Genomic DNA, 15937 nt, shown 5'->3' with positions numbered 1-15937 from the left:
AGCCCCCACTCTCCACACCTAGAGAAAGCCCACGTGCAGCAACAAAGACCCAGTGCAGCCAATAAATAAAAATAAAATAATTTAAAAGCGAGAACACATAAATTACCAATATTAGGAATGAGAGACATTAACATCAGTACAAATCTACAGACATTAAAAGAATAAAAAATATTATGAACCTCATGCCAATAAATTTGAAAACACAGACAAATTCCTTGAAAGAAACCAAATACTAAGGCTCACTCAAGAAAAAAGCTAACATGAATACCTCTCTATTTATGAAAGAAATTGAATTTTTAGTTAAAAACCTTCCTATGAGGAAATCTCCAGGCCCAGATGGCTTCACTGATGAATTCTACCAAACATTTAAGGCATAAACAATTCTACACAAACTCTTTTGGAGGATGGAAAAGGAAAAAATATTTCCCAACTCATTCTATGAGGCCAGCATTACCCTGATACCAAAAGCAGACAAAGACAATACAAAAAAACTACAAACCAATATCATTCACGAATACAGATGTTAAGAGTCGCAACAAGGGAATTCCCTGGTGGTCCAGTGGTTAGGACTCTGTGCTTTCACTGCCAGGGCCCCGGTTCAATCCCTGGTCGGGGAACTAAGATCCCACAAGCCGTGCAGCCCGGCCAAAAAAAAAGTTGTAAATGAAATTTTGACAAATCAACTCCAGTAATACATAAAAAGGAAAATACATCATGCACAAGCAGGGCTCATCCAGGAATGCAAGACTGATTTAAAATATGAAAATCAACCACTGTAATTCACTATATTAACAAACTAAAAAAGGAAAACCAGGACTTCCTAGGTGGTGCAGTGGGTAAGAATCTGCCTGCCAATGCAGGGGACATGGGTTCGATCCCTGCCCCAGGAAGATACCATATACCGCGGAGCAACTAAGCCTGTGCACCACAACTATTGAGCCTGTGCTCTAGAGCCCGTGAGCCACAACTATTGAGCCTGTGTGCCGCAACTACTGAAGCCCACACGCCTAGAGCCCATGCTCTACAACAAGAGAGGCCAATGCAATGAGAAGCCCGCGCACCACAACGAAGAGTACCCCCCCCCACTCGCCACAACTAGAGAAGCCCGTGTGCAGCAACAAAGACCCAACATAGCCAATAAAATAAATAAATAAGTAAATAAATAATTTATTAAAAAAAAAAAGGAAAACCATTCAATTATCTGAACAGATACAGAGGAAGCATCTGAAAAAATTCAGCATCCATTCCTGAATAAAAACTCTCAGCAAACAAAGAATAGAAGGGAACCCCCTCGACCACCTAAGGGACAGCTACAAAAAACCTACTGACAGCAGAAAGCATACTTCATAGTCGACAACTGTATGTTTCTTCGAACCCCAAGATCAGGAATAAGAGAAGGATTTCCATTCTCAACACTACTGTTCAACCTTGTACTAGGCTTCTTGCCAGTGCAATCAAGCAAGAGAAAGAAAAAGCATCCAGATTGGACCGGAAGGAATAAAACTGTCTTTACTCACAGATGCTATGATCACCTACATAAAAAATCTGCTGGAATCAATAAAAAAGCTACTAGAATAAGTGAGTTTAACAAGGTTGCAAGATAAGATTAATGTACCAAAACACTTGTATTTCTATATACTAGCAACAAACTATTGGCAATTTTTTAAATGCCATTTGTAATAGTAGCCAAACAATGTGAAAAATTAAGGGATAAAATTAACAAAGATTTTCTCCCCAAACTGATCTACAGATTCAACACAATCCCAATAAAAATTCTAGAGGGCTTTTTTGTAGAGTATGTCAAGTGTAAAAAGATATGAAACTACAAAGTATGATTTTGCACTCAATTAAAATTAGGCAATGACAAGGTCTTGAAAGAAATGGACTGAAATTGTTAGTTGGGGTTGTGTTTGGGTCATGGGCTTTAAAGAATGTTCATTTCTATTTTTATCTCTTTCCAAGTTTTAAGTAGATATGTATTAATTTCTATAATAATAAACATTTAAGTTGGCTACCAAATGACTGTTCTGCTTTGTATAAAACAAATATAAAGATACCTCCATATGCAAATCAAATCATATAAGAAACTATTCTAAACATATTTAGAAAAATTTAATATACCACAGATAATAAGATGGGGCTATTTTCAGAAATGACCAGTTGTTGAAGTTTCAGAAATGAGAAGCACGAAATAAACTTACCGATAACCTCAGAACACCAAAATTGGCAAAATCATAAATGAGAATCTGGTAGAACAGTTCTTCACTGAAAATAAAAATGAAATGACTTTAAGGAAAAGCTGAATCCATGCTTCAGAGCCAAGCAGTAGGGACAAATGGAAGAGAGAACCCGAGACAGGTGGGACAAAGAGATATGCTGCCTCGCAGTGGCCTTTCTAACAGTCCTGGGATCTCCTGCTCCACAGGGCTTTGGGAGCCGGCCTCCGCACACAGGTCACAGCACTGAGACCATCTGCCTTGCCCTCACCCGTGCTCTGTCCCCACCCTCTGGTGCTGTAAAAGGTTTCAACACCCAGTAGTGATAAAGCTAAGCAGTTTTGTTTGCTTACCTTTTCCCCACTTTCAAAGAATCCTATAAATAACTTCTTTTATAACTCGCCATTTAAAAAATATGGGCTGTACAGGGAGGGCAGGGAGACTTTCTATAGAGTCAGCAGTAGACAGTGAAGGCAGAATCAGACTACACTGTGTATGGTTTAGGCAACTGTAAAATATACAATATACTGAACTATTTGCAAAAACACAGCACTGAAATAAGTATACTCTATAGATCTTAAAGAAATCTCAACCACACAGGCCCTGCTTAAAGACTTCTTCTCATTATCAAAGTAAACAAAGCACCTGCTTTGCCTGCATAGCGGTGGGGACACTGAGGCACCCAGAGAGTAAATGACTTGCCCGGGGTCAGAGTTAGTAAAGTGGGAAGGAAGGAGCTGAGTCTAAATCCTGTGCTCTCGCCCTAATTCATCCTCTTGCTGGGAAACTGTTTGCATTTAATAGTAGCTGGCATTCTGGGACTGGCCTAGATTTGTATCCGTGCAATGAAAGAATCTGGACAACTGTACTTTGGAGCCTTGGAAATCATGCACCTAGATTTCCTGGGAAAGAAAAAGAAGGGGAGCAGAATCCCCAACAATCAGTAAGAGTCAGCTCACTGGGCAAGCCCGCAGGAAAAGACCCTGAGCCAAGCTGCACCAAGAAGGTTTCCCAGACTAGGAGGAAGGAGTCCCAAACATCCAAGGAGGTAGGTGTGCCGTCAGTAAATTTCCGGGCTGGGGCAGGTTCTAGGTTAGGGAGATCACATGGGTTTTTATCTTGTGTGCCAACTCTAAGCAACGTAGTGGCCACCCTGGTCACAGGGCCACGTAGCACTGCAAGGACACAGCAGGGCTTAGCAGGAAAGAGTCTCACCACGGACAAGTGACAACGTCTAGGGGATGCAGGGTGGCAGTACCCTCCCACCTATTCTACCGATTCGAGATCATATTTAATATAGGTTCTAGACTCAACAGAAGCTCATCCACCAAGGCGCCTGGAAACAATCAGAAATGTTGCTGGCTACATGCTGGGCAAGTGGCACTGCTGGGCTTGCCTGTCCTGTGCTCATGGACCTCACTGGCTCTTTGGGGCTAGAATGAGCCTCTGCTCCATCCCAAAGCTAAAAGGAAAGGAGGCATTAGGTCCTCCCAGACTTTCTCCTGCCGCCCTCCCCTGCCCTGGGGGCTGCACTGGCTACGGGCACAGGCCCACCTGATTTCCTTCCTCCTCTCCCTCTATGTGCAATGAAGTGCCCTACAGAGAGGGGTATTTCTCAAAGTCTCCCAGGTACTCACCCCTCTCTACCCCACCCCACTACTTTAATTTAATCAGCTCCTGAGTCATGCGACATGACTCCCAGTTTTGAATCCAATCAGCTGGACTTAAAGGGCTGCGAGTTGGGACGTCCTCCAGAGCATCTCCCACGGCACCCTGCTGTACCCAGCACATGCTGCACTCCTCCACCAGCACTAAGCCCTCAATACCTGCTTCACAGCTGCCAACTTTTATTAAGCGCCGGGCACCAAACCCAGGCATCTCATGTCATTTTACCTTCATAAAACCCTGCAAGTTAAGTAGTAATACCCCAGGGCTTCCTAGGTGGCGCAGTGGTTAAGAATCTGCCTGCCAATGCAGGGGACACAGGCTCGATCCCTGCTCCAGGAAGATCCCACATGCCATGGAGCAACTAAGCGTGTGTGCCAAAAAAAAAAAAAAAAGTAGTAATACCCCAAATTTACAGATGAGAAATCTAAGACGCAGGTTAGGAAAGTAACTTGTCCATGGTCACATAAATGGTATAGTGGAGCCCAGATGTGAAACCACATCTGATTCTAAAGCCAGGGACCTTTCCAACTATGTCATCCTGCTCCCCTGGCTTTTCCTGCCTCTGCCTCCAGGACCACTCTTCTAGCAGCTCTGCTTTTTTCACGTTCACACCGATTTACCTAAGTTTGGTGGTGTTGAGAAGGTATAACTTGGTCTGATGTTGTGCCAAGGCCCACTGAGGATTCACACAGCCCACAAATGAATGGTTATGCAGCATCTCCCGGAGAGCTGGAAAACAAGACACAGGTCAGTAACAGCACCCCAACACCTCTCTGCAGCCCAAAGCACCAAGCACCAGAACTAGAGACGAAAAACAAGCAAAGGTACCCGAATGGAACCTCTTGCTGAAAACACACACAAAAAAGGAATAAGATAGAACTAGTCTTTCAAAATGCAACAAGGAATTGCCAAAAGATTAAGGAATACTCAAAGGCCACAATCCAAGACAAAGCAGGAAGCCAGAGAAGCAACAAGAGCTCTGAAACCAGCTTTATCCAAGGACACTGAAGGCAAACTGCAGGAATCATGAACTTCAGTTTTTGCGGGCTCTCAGGTGTAGAGAAAGAAAAACAGAAGCCTAGGAATGGTGTGAAATGTGGACTGTAACAGGAGGCCATTTCCCTTCTTTTGCAGCCTAGCTTCACACTAAGCAGACTGCCTGACAACCTTAAGTGGAGATTTTAGTTCAAACTGATTCCAGGGCCGACTATTCCTCCAGGTTCCTGATAGAATCAAATGCAAATTCTCTCTGGAGAAATTCATCTTCAATCCAGACTTCAAAAATTCCTCACAGATGAAGTACCAGGACTTAGTGATCAAAAAATTACAAAATACACAAAGAAGGTAGGCACCAAGAATTAGAATCCAGAAGAAATCACAGAATCATATCTGCCAAGTTTGAGAGACTGGAAATATCCGCAAAGATGATAAAATAACAAGCATGTTCAGTATGCTTAAGAGGTATTAAAACATTGAATATCAGCGGCAGGAGACTATCAAAAGCGATCAAGGAAAGACAAATATCATATGATATCACTTATATGTGGAATCTAAAAACTGATACAAATGAACTTATTTACAAAACAGGAACAGACTCACAGACAGAGAAAACAAAGTTATGGGGACTTCCCTGGTGGTCCAGTGGTTAAGACTCAGCTCTTCTAATGCAGGGGATGTGGGTTCCATCCCTGATTGGGGAACTAAGATCCCACACGCTACACGGCACAGCCAAAAAAAAAAATTTTTTTTTAAAGAAAACAAATTTATGGTTACCAAAGGGGAAAGCAGGTGGGGAAGGATTAATTAGGATTATGGGATTAACATTTATACACTACTATATATAAAATAAACAACAAGGACCTACTGCACACCAACTATGCTCAATGTCTTGTAATAACCTAGAATGGAAAAGAAATCTGAAAAATATATATATGTGTGTGCGTGCATGTGTGCAAATGAATCACTTTCCTGTACAACTGAAATTAACTATTGTAAATCAACTACAGTTCAATTTTTAAAAAATAGAAAAAGAAAACAGAAATAACACCAATCTTACATTAACTCTTCCAAAAAATAAAGGAAGAGGGACTTCCTAGGTGGCACAGTGGTTGACAATCCACCTGCCAATGCAGGGGACACGGGTTCGATCCCTGCTCCAGGAAGATCCCACATGCTGTGGAGCAAACTAAGCCCGTGTGCCACAACCACTGAGCCAGCACTCTAGAGCCCGTGACCCACAACTATTGAGCCCATGTGCCACAACCACTGAAGCCTACGCACCTAGAGCCCATGCTCCGCAACAAGAGAGGCCACCACAATGAGGAGCCTGCACACCACAACAAAGAGTAGCCCCCACTCACCACAACTAGAGAAAGCCCGTGTGCAGCAACAAAGACCCAACACAACCAATAAAATAAATAAGTAAATAAATTTTTTAAAAAATTAAAAAATAAAGGAAGAATAGTTCCTACCTCACAAGGTTAGCATAACCCTAATATCAAACCTGAGAAAACATTGAAAAAAATGAAAATTTTAGACCAAAATCCTTCATGGTCATAGATGCAAAAATCCTTAACAAAACATCAGCAAATTAAATCCAGCAATATATTCTAAAAAAAGAATAATCAAGATAATCAAGAAGAGATTAGGCCAGGAATGCAAGATGAATGAGCATTTGGAAAATCTCAGCATATTAACAATAAATGAGAAATACATGATCATTTTAGATACAGAAAGGGTATTTGACAGCATTTACAATGAAAAACTCTCAGCAAACTAGGAATAGAAAATAACTTCCTTAATCTGAAAAGACCACCTCCGAAAAACCTCCAACTAACATCACATTTAATGGTGAAATACTGAATGCGTTCTTTCTGCCAAGGAGAATGAAGAACAAAATAATCAGTGCCCATGCTCACTTATCCTGTTTGACATTGTACTGGGGGTCCTCACCATTGCAGTGAGGCAAGGAAAGGAAACAGTATAAAAATATGAAATGAAGAAAGCAGAACTGTCTCTATCTGCACCTTTGGCAAGGTCACGTGGTACAACATCTTTTGTACTTTAACATGCTAATGGATGGGGGTGAAAACTTCATGGTAAACAATGGGGAAAATGATTTTTTTCTCAATCTTAAACATTAAAACCAAAGTTAATAAAAATAAGTTTATAATAAAAAACTGGAATCAAGGAGATTTCCAAAAGAACCAAATAAAATTTCTAAAAATAAAAAATATAATTGAAATTAAAAATCAAGATAGACTGAACAGAAGGGACAAAGCTGGCAAGGTAATGAATGGGAAGGTAGATCTAAGAAAATTATCCAGAGTGAAGCACAGAGAGACAAGAAAATGGAAAATATGAACGACAGCTTATGCAATATGGAGAAGAATAAATATGTAAGTCAAGTCCCGGAAGGGGTGGGGGACAAGGAGAGAAAGTAACTGGAGACTCTCAAGACCAAATATCAGAGAATATCCCAGAAGTGATGAAAGACACCAAGCCTTAGCTCCAGGAGGCCCAACAAAATCTACACCTGAGATAAGCAGGACACTAAAGAGATCTTAAAAGCACTTAGAAAAGAGAGATTACCCACAAAGTAATAAAATGTAAGGCTGACAACTGAATTTTCATCAGCAGCAACAGAAGCCAACCACTGATAAAATAACACCTTCACTGCACTGAGGGAAAAAAAATTGCCAATCTGGAATTTTAAACACAGCAAAGAAACTAATCAAGATAAAGATGGATCAGACAAAGCAAAACTCAGCTTGCCATCTGAGGCCCCACAGAAGGAGGTGCTTAGGGTAGACCATGAAAGGTCTGAGGAAAAGAATTATGAGCAAAAAATGTTGGCTAAATCCAAACAAACTGACAGTAACAATGTAATATGGAACAATGAGATATGGAAAGTGTGAATATAACATCATACACCACAAATGAATTCCAGGTGGACTAGAGACTTAAGTATAAGCATTTTAGGAGATAATAGAAGAGCACAGATTTAATTATCCCAGAGATAGAAAGAATTTCCTAAGATAAAAAGACCAATGTGTGATAGAGGAGCGATCAAGATGATGGAATACTAGGACATGAAGCTCACCTCCTCCCACAAATACATCAAAAATACATCTACATGTGGAATGTTCTCAGATAATATCTACTCAACACTGGCAGAAGACCTTAGACCTCTCAAAGGGCAAGAAAATCTCCACGTAACCAGGTGGGACCAAAAAAAAAAAAAACAATGAAAGTGAGAAAAGAATCAGGACAGGACTTGCATCCCTGGAACAGAGCTGTGAAAGAGGATAGGTTCCTTCCTGTACCCTGAGAAGTCCCATCACCGGCAAGGCAAGGAGATCAGCCGGGACAGAGGGGGAGCTTCAGAGCCTCAGAGAAGAGCAAACCAACCGGTCTGCAGCAGTCAGAACAGATAAAGACCTGCACAGATGGTCAGTGCCACAGCTCTGCACTCCCAAGTCAGAGACACCCACCCACCAATACAGACAAGGGCTGGGTGTGGAAGCTTGGGCTTCAGAGATCAGACCCAGACAGAGGACTGGGGTGGACTGCACAGAAACAGCCTGAAGGGGCTGGAGTCTGGTGCAACCACACCTGATGGTGCACACAGAGAAAGCCTGGGTTGCCTTAGCAACCAGGTGCCTCTGTGTGGGTAGCGCATGAAGGGAGGGGCGGGGCCCGCCATGACAGCCTTTCTCCCTGCTCTAGCTCTCAGGCAGCAGGACGCTGCCTACACCAGCCCCAGGAGCAGTCACGAGTTGCTGCTGCCCCCCGGGCTGTAGGAGCAGTCTCAAGCTGCCAACTTTGCCCTCCCAGACTCCAGAAGCAGTTGTGAGCCACCTCCACTCCCATCATGTGCTCCAGGGGCACACGTGAGCGGCCACGGCCGCTGAGAACCCCACGACCAGGTACCAGCCACAGCAACTGCACACCCACTATCAAGGGTAACGGCCAGCACACACTGAGGAAAGAGGCAGCAGGCATGCATACTAAAAACAGCCCTCGCACCAAAAACGTGAAAACCACACAGGCTACACAGGGGCACTCCCACATATAAATAGCCCTCCAAGACCACACTAGATAACTGTTTCTCCTAAACTCACAGAGCAAGAAAAATATAAGTAAAATGAAGAAGCAGAGAAACCACTCCCAGCTAAAAGATCAAGAGAATCCCCCTGAAAGAACAATGACATGGACCTCTTCAGTCTAACAGACACTGAATTCAAAAAGGAGACAATGAAAATACTGAAGGCATTTAGAAAGGCTATTGACAGAAATGCAGAGCACTGTCAAGAGGAACTAGAAACTATAAAGAGGAACCAAGAAACATTAGAAAGCTCCTTTGCTGAGATGAAAACTGAACTAAACATAAAGAACAGCAAAATAAATAATGCAGAAGAATGAATAAGTTACCTATAAGATAGAATAATGGAAATCATCCAATCAGGACAGCAGACAGAAAGCCTAATGGGAAAAAAAAAAAAAAAATGAAAGCAACATAAGAGACCTATGGGATAATATAAATTGTGTCAATCTATGCATAATAGGGATTCCAGAAGGGGAAGAAAGAGAAAAGGGGGTCAAAACTGTATTTGAAGAAATTATGGCTGAAAATTTCCCAAACCCAAGGAAGGAAACAGATATCAGTGCAGGGAGCACAGAGGATCCCAAACAAGGTAAACCCAAACAGACCCACACTGAGACATAATAAAAATGGCAAAAGTTAAAGAGAGGATTCTAAAGGCAGCAAGAGAAAAACAAAGGGAGCAAAGGCACCCCTATAAGGCTATCAGCTGATTTCTCTACAAAAACACAGCAGGCCAGAAGAGAGTGGCAAGATATTTCCAAAGTCCTAAAGGGAACAACCTGCAGCCTAGGATACCCTACCCAGCACAATCATCACTTAGGATAGGAGGAGAGAGAGAGCATTTCTCAGACAAGCAAAATCTAAAAGAAAACAGCAATACTAAACCTAAAGGAAATAGTGAAAGGTTTTCGCTAAATAGAAAAGAATCCACAGGAAAGAGAAAATCACAATCAAAAGCAAATTACCCAAATAACACAGTACAGGTTTAAAAAAAAATCAGAAACTTTCTGTGAAAGTGATGACAGCCACAAGGAACAGCGAAAGGATGACCATGAAGGTGCAAATGAGGACGTCAGGACCATAATATGTGGGGAGGAGAGTAAGACAATGTGTATTTTCTTTTTCATTTCCTAGAACGTGTTTCAGCCTATATGACCACCAGTCTAAGACAAGCAGATATAGGATGGGGTTAATATACTTGAAAAACAGGGTAAACACAAATGAAAAACATACAACAGATTCACAAAACCCAAGAAGAGAACATAAGCATAATACAAAAGAAAGTCATCAAACTACAAAAGGAAAAACAAAAAAAGAAAGGGACAAAGAAGAAATATAAAATCAATAGGAAAACAAGGTTTAAAATGGCAATAAATATGTATCTATCAATAATTACTTTAAATGTCAATGGGTTAAACACTCCAATCAAAAGACACAGAGTGGCAAAGTGGATAAAAACACAAGAGCCTACGATATGCTGCCTACAAAAGACCCACTTTAGAGGAAAGGACACACGCAGATTGAAAGTGAGGGGACGGAAATAGATATTTCATGCAAACAAAAATGAAAAGAAAGCAGGTGCCGTAATACTCATATCAGACAAGATAGACTTTAAAACAAAAGCCATAAAGAAAGATAAAGAAGGACACTATGTAATGATAAAAGGATTAATAAAAAAAAGAGGATTTTACACTCATATATGCACCTAATACAGGAGCACCCAAATACATAAGACAAATACTAAAAGACAAAGGGAGAAACTGACAAGAATACAATAATAGTAGGAGACTTTAACACCCCACTCATATCAATGGACAGATATTCTAGACAGAAAATCAATGAGGCAACAGAGATTCCTAAATGATACAACAGAACAGTTAGACTTGACTGATATTTTCAGGATGTTACATCCAAAAAAAAAAAAAAAATTCCAAGTGCACATAGAACATTCTCTGGGATTGACCACACACTAGGACACAAAACAACTCTCGACAAAATTAAGGGTATAGAAATTATCTCAAGCATCTTTTCTAACCACAACAGCATGAAACCAGAAATCAACCAAAGAAAAATAAATGAGAAAGAAATAGTTACATGGAGACTAAACAACATGCTACTAAAAAACCAACAGCTCAACAATGAAGTCAAAGAGGAAATTAAAAAATACCTTGAGACAAATGACAATAAAAACACAACCACACAAGATCTATGGGATGCAGCAAAAGCATTTCTTAGAGGGAAGTTCATAGCCATACAGGCTTTCCTCAGAAAGACAAGAAAAATCTCAAATAAACAACATAACACACCACTTAAAAGAATTAGAAAAAGAAGAACAAACAAAATCTAAAGTCAGCAGAGGGAAGCAAATAAGATCAGACAGGAAATAAATAAAATAGAGATTAAAAAACAGTAGAAGGGACTTCCCTGGTGGCACAGTGGTTAAGAACCCGCCTGCCAATGCAGGGGACACGGGATTGAGCCTTGGTCTGGGAGGATCCCACGTGCCACGAAGCAACTAAGCCCGTGAGCCACAACTACTAAGCCTGCATCTAGAGCCCGTGAGCCACAACTACTGCACCCACGTGCCACAACTACTGGAGCCCGTGCACCTAGAGCCCATGCTCTGCCCAAGAGAAGCCACCACACTGAGAAGCCCGTGCACTGCAATGAAGAGTGGCCCCTGCTCACTGCAACTAGAGAAAGCCCATGCACAGCAATGAAGACCCCAACACAGCCAAAAATAAATTAAATAAATTTTAAAAAGAAAAAAAAGTCAATAAAACCAAGAGCTGGCTCTTTGAAATAGTTAACAATACTGACAAACCTCTGGCCAGGCTCACCAAGAAGAAAAGAGAGAGAACCCAAATAAACAAAATAAGAAATGAAAAAGGAGAAATCTCAACTAATACCACAGAAATACAAAAAACTGTAACAGAATACTATGAACAATTATATGCCAGCAAATTCAACAACCTAGAAGAAATAGACAATTTTCTAGAAACATACAGCCCACCAAAACTGAATCAAGAAGAAAGAGATAATCTGAACAGACCAATCACTACTAACAAAAGTCCATGACCAGATGACTTCACAGGCAAATTCTAGCAAACATACAAAGAACTTATACTGATCCTTCTCAAACTCTTTCAAAAAACTGATGAGAAGGGAACCCTCCTGAAGACATTCTATGAAGCCACCATCACCCTGACATCAAAACCAAACATACCACCAAAGATGAAAATTACAGGCCAATATCACTGATGAATATAGATGTAAAAATTCTCAACAAAATATTAGCAAACCAAATCCAACAACATATAAAAAAGATCATACATCATGACCAAGAGGGATTCATCTGAAGTTCACAAGAATGATTCAACATGCACAAATCAATCAACATGAAACACCACAGAAACAAAAGGAAGGACAAAAACCACATGATGATCTCAATAGATGCAGAAAACCCATTTGACAAAATTCAACATCATGGTTAAAAAACAAAACAAAAACTCTTACCAAAGTGGGTATAGAGGAAACATATCTGAACATAATAAAAGCTATTTCTGACAAACCCACAGCCCATATAATACTCAACAGTGAAAATCTGAAAGCCTTCCCACTAAAATCTGCAGCAAGACAAGGATGCCCACTCTCGCTTCTTCTATTCAACTTACTATTGCAAGTCCTAGCCACTGTGATCAGACAAAAAATAAAATAAAATAAAATGCATCCAAATTGGAAGGGAAGAGGTAAAATTGTCATTATATGCAGATAACATGATTCTATACATAGAAAACCCTAAAGACTCCACACATAAAGACTCCATGCAAAAACTACTAAAACTGATAAATGAATTCAGCAAGGTTGCAGGATACAAGATTAACACACAGAAACTGGTTGCATACTAACAATGAAATATCAGAAAGAGAAAGTAAACAATCCCATTTAAAATTGCATAAAGGGACTTCCTAGGTGGCACAGTGAGTAAGAATCCGCCTGCCAATGCAGGGGACACGGGTTTGGGCCCTGCTCTGGAAAGATCTCACATGCCACAGAGCAGCTAAGCCCATGTGCCACAACTACTGAGCCTGTGCTCTAGAGCCCGTGAGCCACAACTATTGAGCTCATGTGCCACAACTACTGAAGCCCACGCACCTAGGGCCCATGTGCCACAACAAGAGAAGCCACTACAATGAGGAACCTGCACACTACAATGAAGAGTAGCCCCCGCTCGCAGCAACTAGAGAAAGCCCGTGTGCAGCAACGAAGACCCAATGCAGTCAATAAATAAATTTATTTTAAAAAAATAAATAAATAATATAAAACTGCATAAAAAACAGAACCTAGGAATAAATTTAACCAAGGAGTTAAAAGACCTATACACTGAAAACAATAAAACATTATTAAAGGAAACTGAAGATGATTCAAAGAAATGGAAAGGTATCCCATGCTCTTGGATTGGAAGAATTAATATTGTTAAAATAGGCACATTTCCCAAAGCAATCTACAGATTTAATGTGATCCCTATCAAATTACCCATGATATTTTTCACAAAACTAAAAAATAATTGTAAAATTCATATGGAACCATAAAAGACCCAGTATTGCCAAAGTAATCCTGAAGAAAAAGAACAAAGCAGGAGGCATAACCCTCCCAGACTTCAGACATACTACAAAGCGACAGTAATCAAAACAGCGTGGTATAGGACTTCCCTGGTGGTCCAGTGGTTAAGACTCCGAGCTCCCACTGCAGGGGGCCCAGGTTCAATCCCTGGTCAGGGAACTAGATCCCGCATGCCACAATTAAGAGCCCATATGTTGCAATGAAGATCTCACACATGCAACGAAGATCCTGCGTCCCACAACTAAGACCCAGTGCAGCCAAATAAATAAATAAAACAATGTGGTATTGGGACAAAAACAGATATATGGATCAATGGAACAGAAGAGAGCCCAGAAATAAACCCACACACCTACAATCAATTAGTCTGACAAAAGAGGCAAGCACATACTATGGGGAAAAGACCATCTCTTCAGCAAGTGGCACTGGGAAAATTGGACAGCTGCATGTAAACTGATGAAGTTAAAATACACCCTCTCACCATACACAAAAATAAACTCAAAATGGCTTAAAGGCTTAAACATAAGACATGATACCATAAAACTCCTAGAAGAGATCATAGGCAAAACATTCTCTGACATAAATTGTACCAATATTTTCTTAGGTCAGTCTCCCAAGGCAATAGAAATAAAGACAAAAATAAACAAATGGTATCTAATCAAATTTAAAAGCACAGCAAAGGAAACCATAAACAAAAGAAAAACAACCTACGAACAGGGAGAAAATATCTGCAAACAATACAACCAAAAGGGCTTAATTTCCAAAATATACAAACAGCTCACACAGTTCAATAACAAAAAAAACAAACAACCCAAGCAAAAAATGGGCAGAACACCTAAACAGACATTTCTCCAAAGAAGACATATTCAAAACGTATTAAAGATCTAAATGTAAGACCAACTACTATAAAACTCTTAGAGGAAAACATTGGCAGAACACTCTGACATAAAACCCAGCAATATCTTTTTCAACACATCTCCTAGAGTAATGTAAATAAAAACAAAAATAAACAAGTGGGACCTAATTAAATTCAAAAGCTTTTGCACAGCAAAGGAAACCATAAACAAAACGAAAAGACAACACACAGAATGGGAGAAAATATCTGCAAATGATGCAGCCAACAAGGGATTAATCTCCAAAATTTACAAAGAGCTCATGCAGCTCAATATCAAAAAATAAAAACCCAATCAAAAAACGGGCAGGGGGACTTCCCTGGTGGTGCAGCGGTTAAGAATCCGCCTGCCAATGCAGGGAACATGGGTTCAAGCCCGGGCCCAGGAAGATCCCACATGCCAAGGAGCAACTAAGTCCATGAGCCACAACTACTGAGCCTGCACTCTAGAACCAGTGAGCCACAACTGCTGAGTCCACGTGCCACAAACTACCGAAGCCCACACGCCTAGAGCCCATGCTGCTTCACAAGAGAAGCCACCACAATGAGACGCCTGTGCCCCGCAACAAAGAGTAGCCCCCACTCACCTCAACTAGAGAAAGCCCACGTGCAGCATTTAAGACCCAACACAGCCAATAAATAAATAAATACATAAATTATAAAAAAATAAAAATAAAAAAAATAAAGAAATGCAAATCAAAACTACAATGAGGTATCACCTCACACCAGTCAGAATGGCCATCATCAAAAAAAGTTTACAAACAATAAATGCTGGAGAGGGCGTGGAGAAAAGGGAACCCTCCTACACTGTTGGTGGGAATGTAAATTGGTACAACAGTATGGAGGTTCCTTAAGAAACTAAAAACAGATCTACCATACGATTCAGAAATCCCACTCTTGGGCATATATCCAGAGAAAAACATGGTTCAAAAGGATACACGCACCCCAATGTTTATAGCATCACTATGTACCATAGCCAAGACATGGAAGCAACCTAAATGTCCATGAAAAGATGAATGCATAATAGTATACACATACAGTGGAATATCAGCCACTAAAAAGAATGAAACAGGGCTTCCCTGGTGGCACAGTGGTTAAGAATCCGCCTGCCAATGCAGGGGACACAGGTTTGAGCCCTGGTCCAGGAAGATGCCACCTGCCTCGGAGCAACTAAGCCCATGCACCACAACTACTGAGCCTGCGCTCTAGAGCCCATGAGCCACAACTGCTGAGTCCATGTGCCACAACTACTGAGGCCTGCATGCCCAGAGCCTGTGTGCCCAAAGGCTGTGCCCCGCAACAAGAGAAGCCACTGCAATGAGAAGCCTGCACAGCACAATGAAGAGTAGCCCCCACTCTCCACAACTAGAGAAAGTCCAGCAATGAAGACCCAACGCAGCCAAAAATAAATAAATTAAAATAAATTTTTAAAAA

The 15937-nt window shown here is 40.9% G+C and overlaps 1 protein-coding gene across 5 annotated transcripts in view; it reads right to left on the bottom strand.

The window, feature by feature from the left end:
- The window catches only part of MLH1 (mutL homolog 1), a 53638-nt gene that overhangs the window by 4643 nt on the left and 33058 nt on the right, over positions 1-15937 (bottom strand). For all 5 annotated transcript variants that reach the window (XR_009048787.1, XR_009048786.1, XM_057705750.1 and 2 more), the window contains exons 14-15: positions 4505-4613; positions 2202-2265 (exon numbers count right to left, since the gene is read on the bottom strand). Coding sequence is in view for 3 of the 5 variants with exons in the window: in XM_057705750.1 (XP_057561733.1) it covers positions 2202-2265; positions 4505-4613 (173 nt within the window). In the remaining 2 variants the exon portion in view is untranslated. The remainder of the gene's footprint in view (positions 1-2201; positions 2266-4504; positions 4614-15937) is intronic.

This window comes from Hippopotamus amphibius, chromosome 13 (genome assembly GCF_030028045.1).
Source record: "Hippopotamus amphibius kiboko isolate mHipAmp2 chromosome 13, mHipAmp2.hap2, whole genome shotgun sequence".
NCBI lineage: Eukaryota > Metazoa > Chordata > Mammalia > Artiodactyla > Hippopotamidae > Hippopotamus > Hippopotamus amphibius.
The sequence above is the reverse complement of the archived record's forward strand: the minus strand, read 5'-3'. Positions and strand labels throughout refer to the sequence as shown.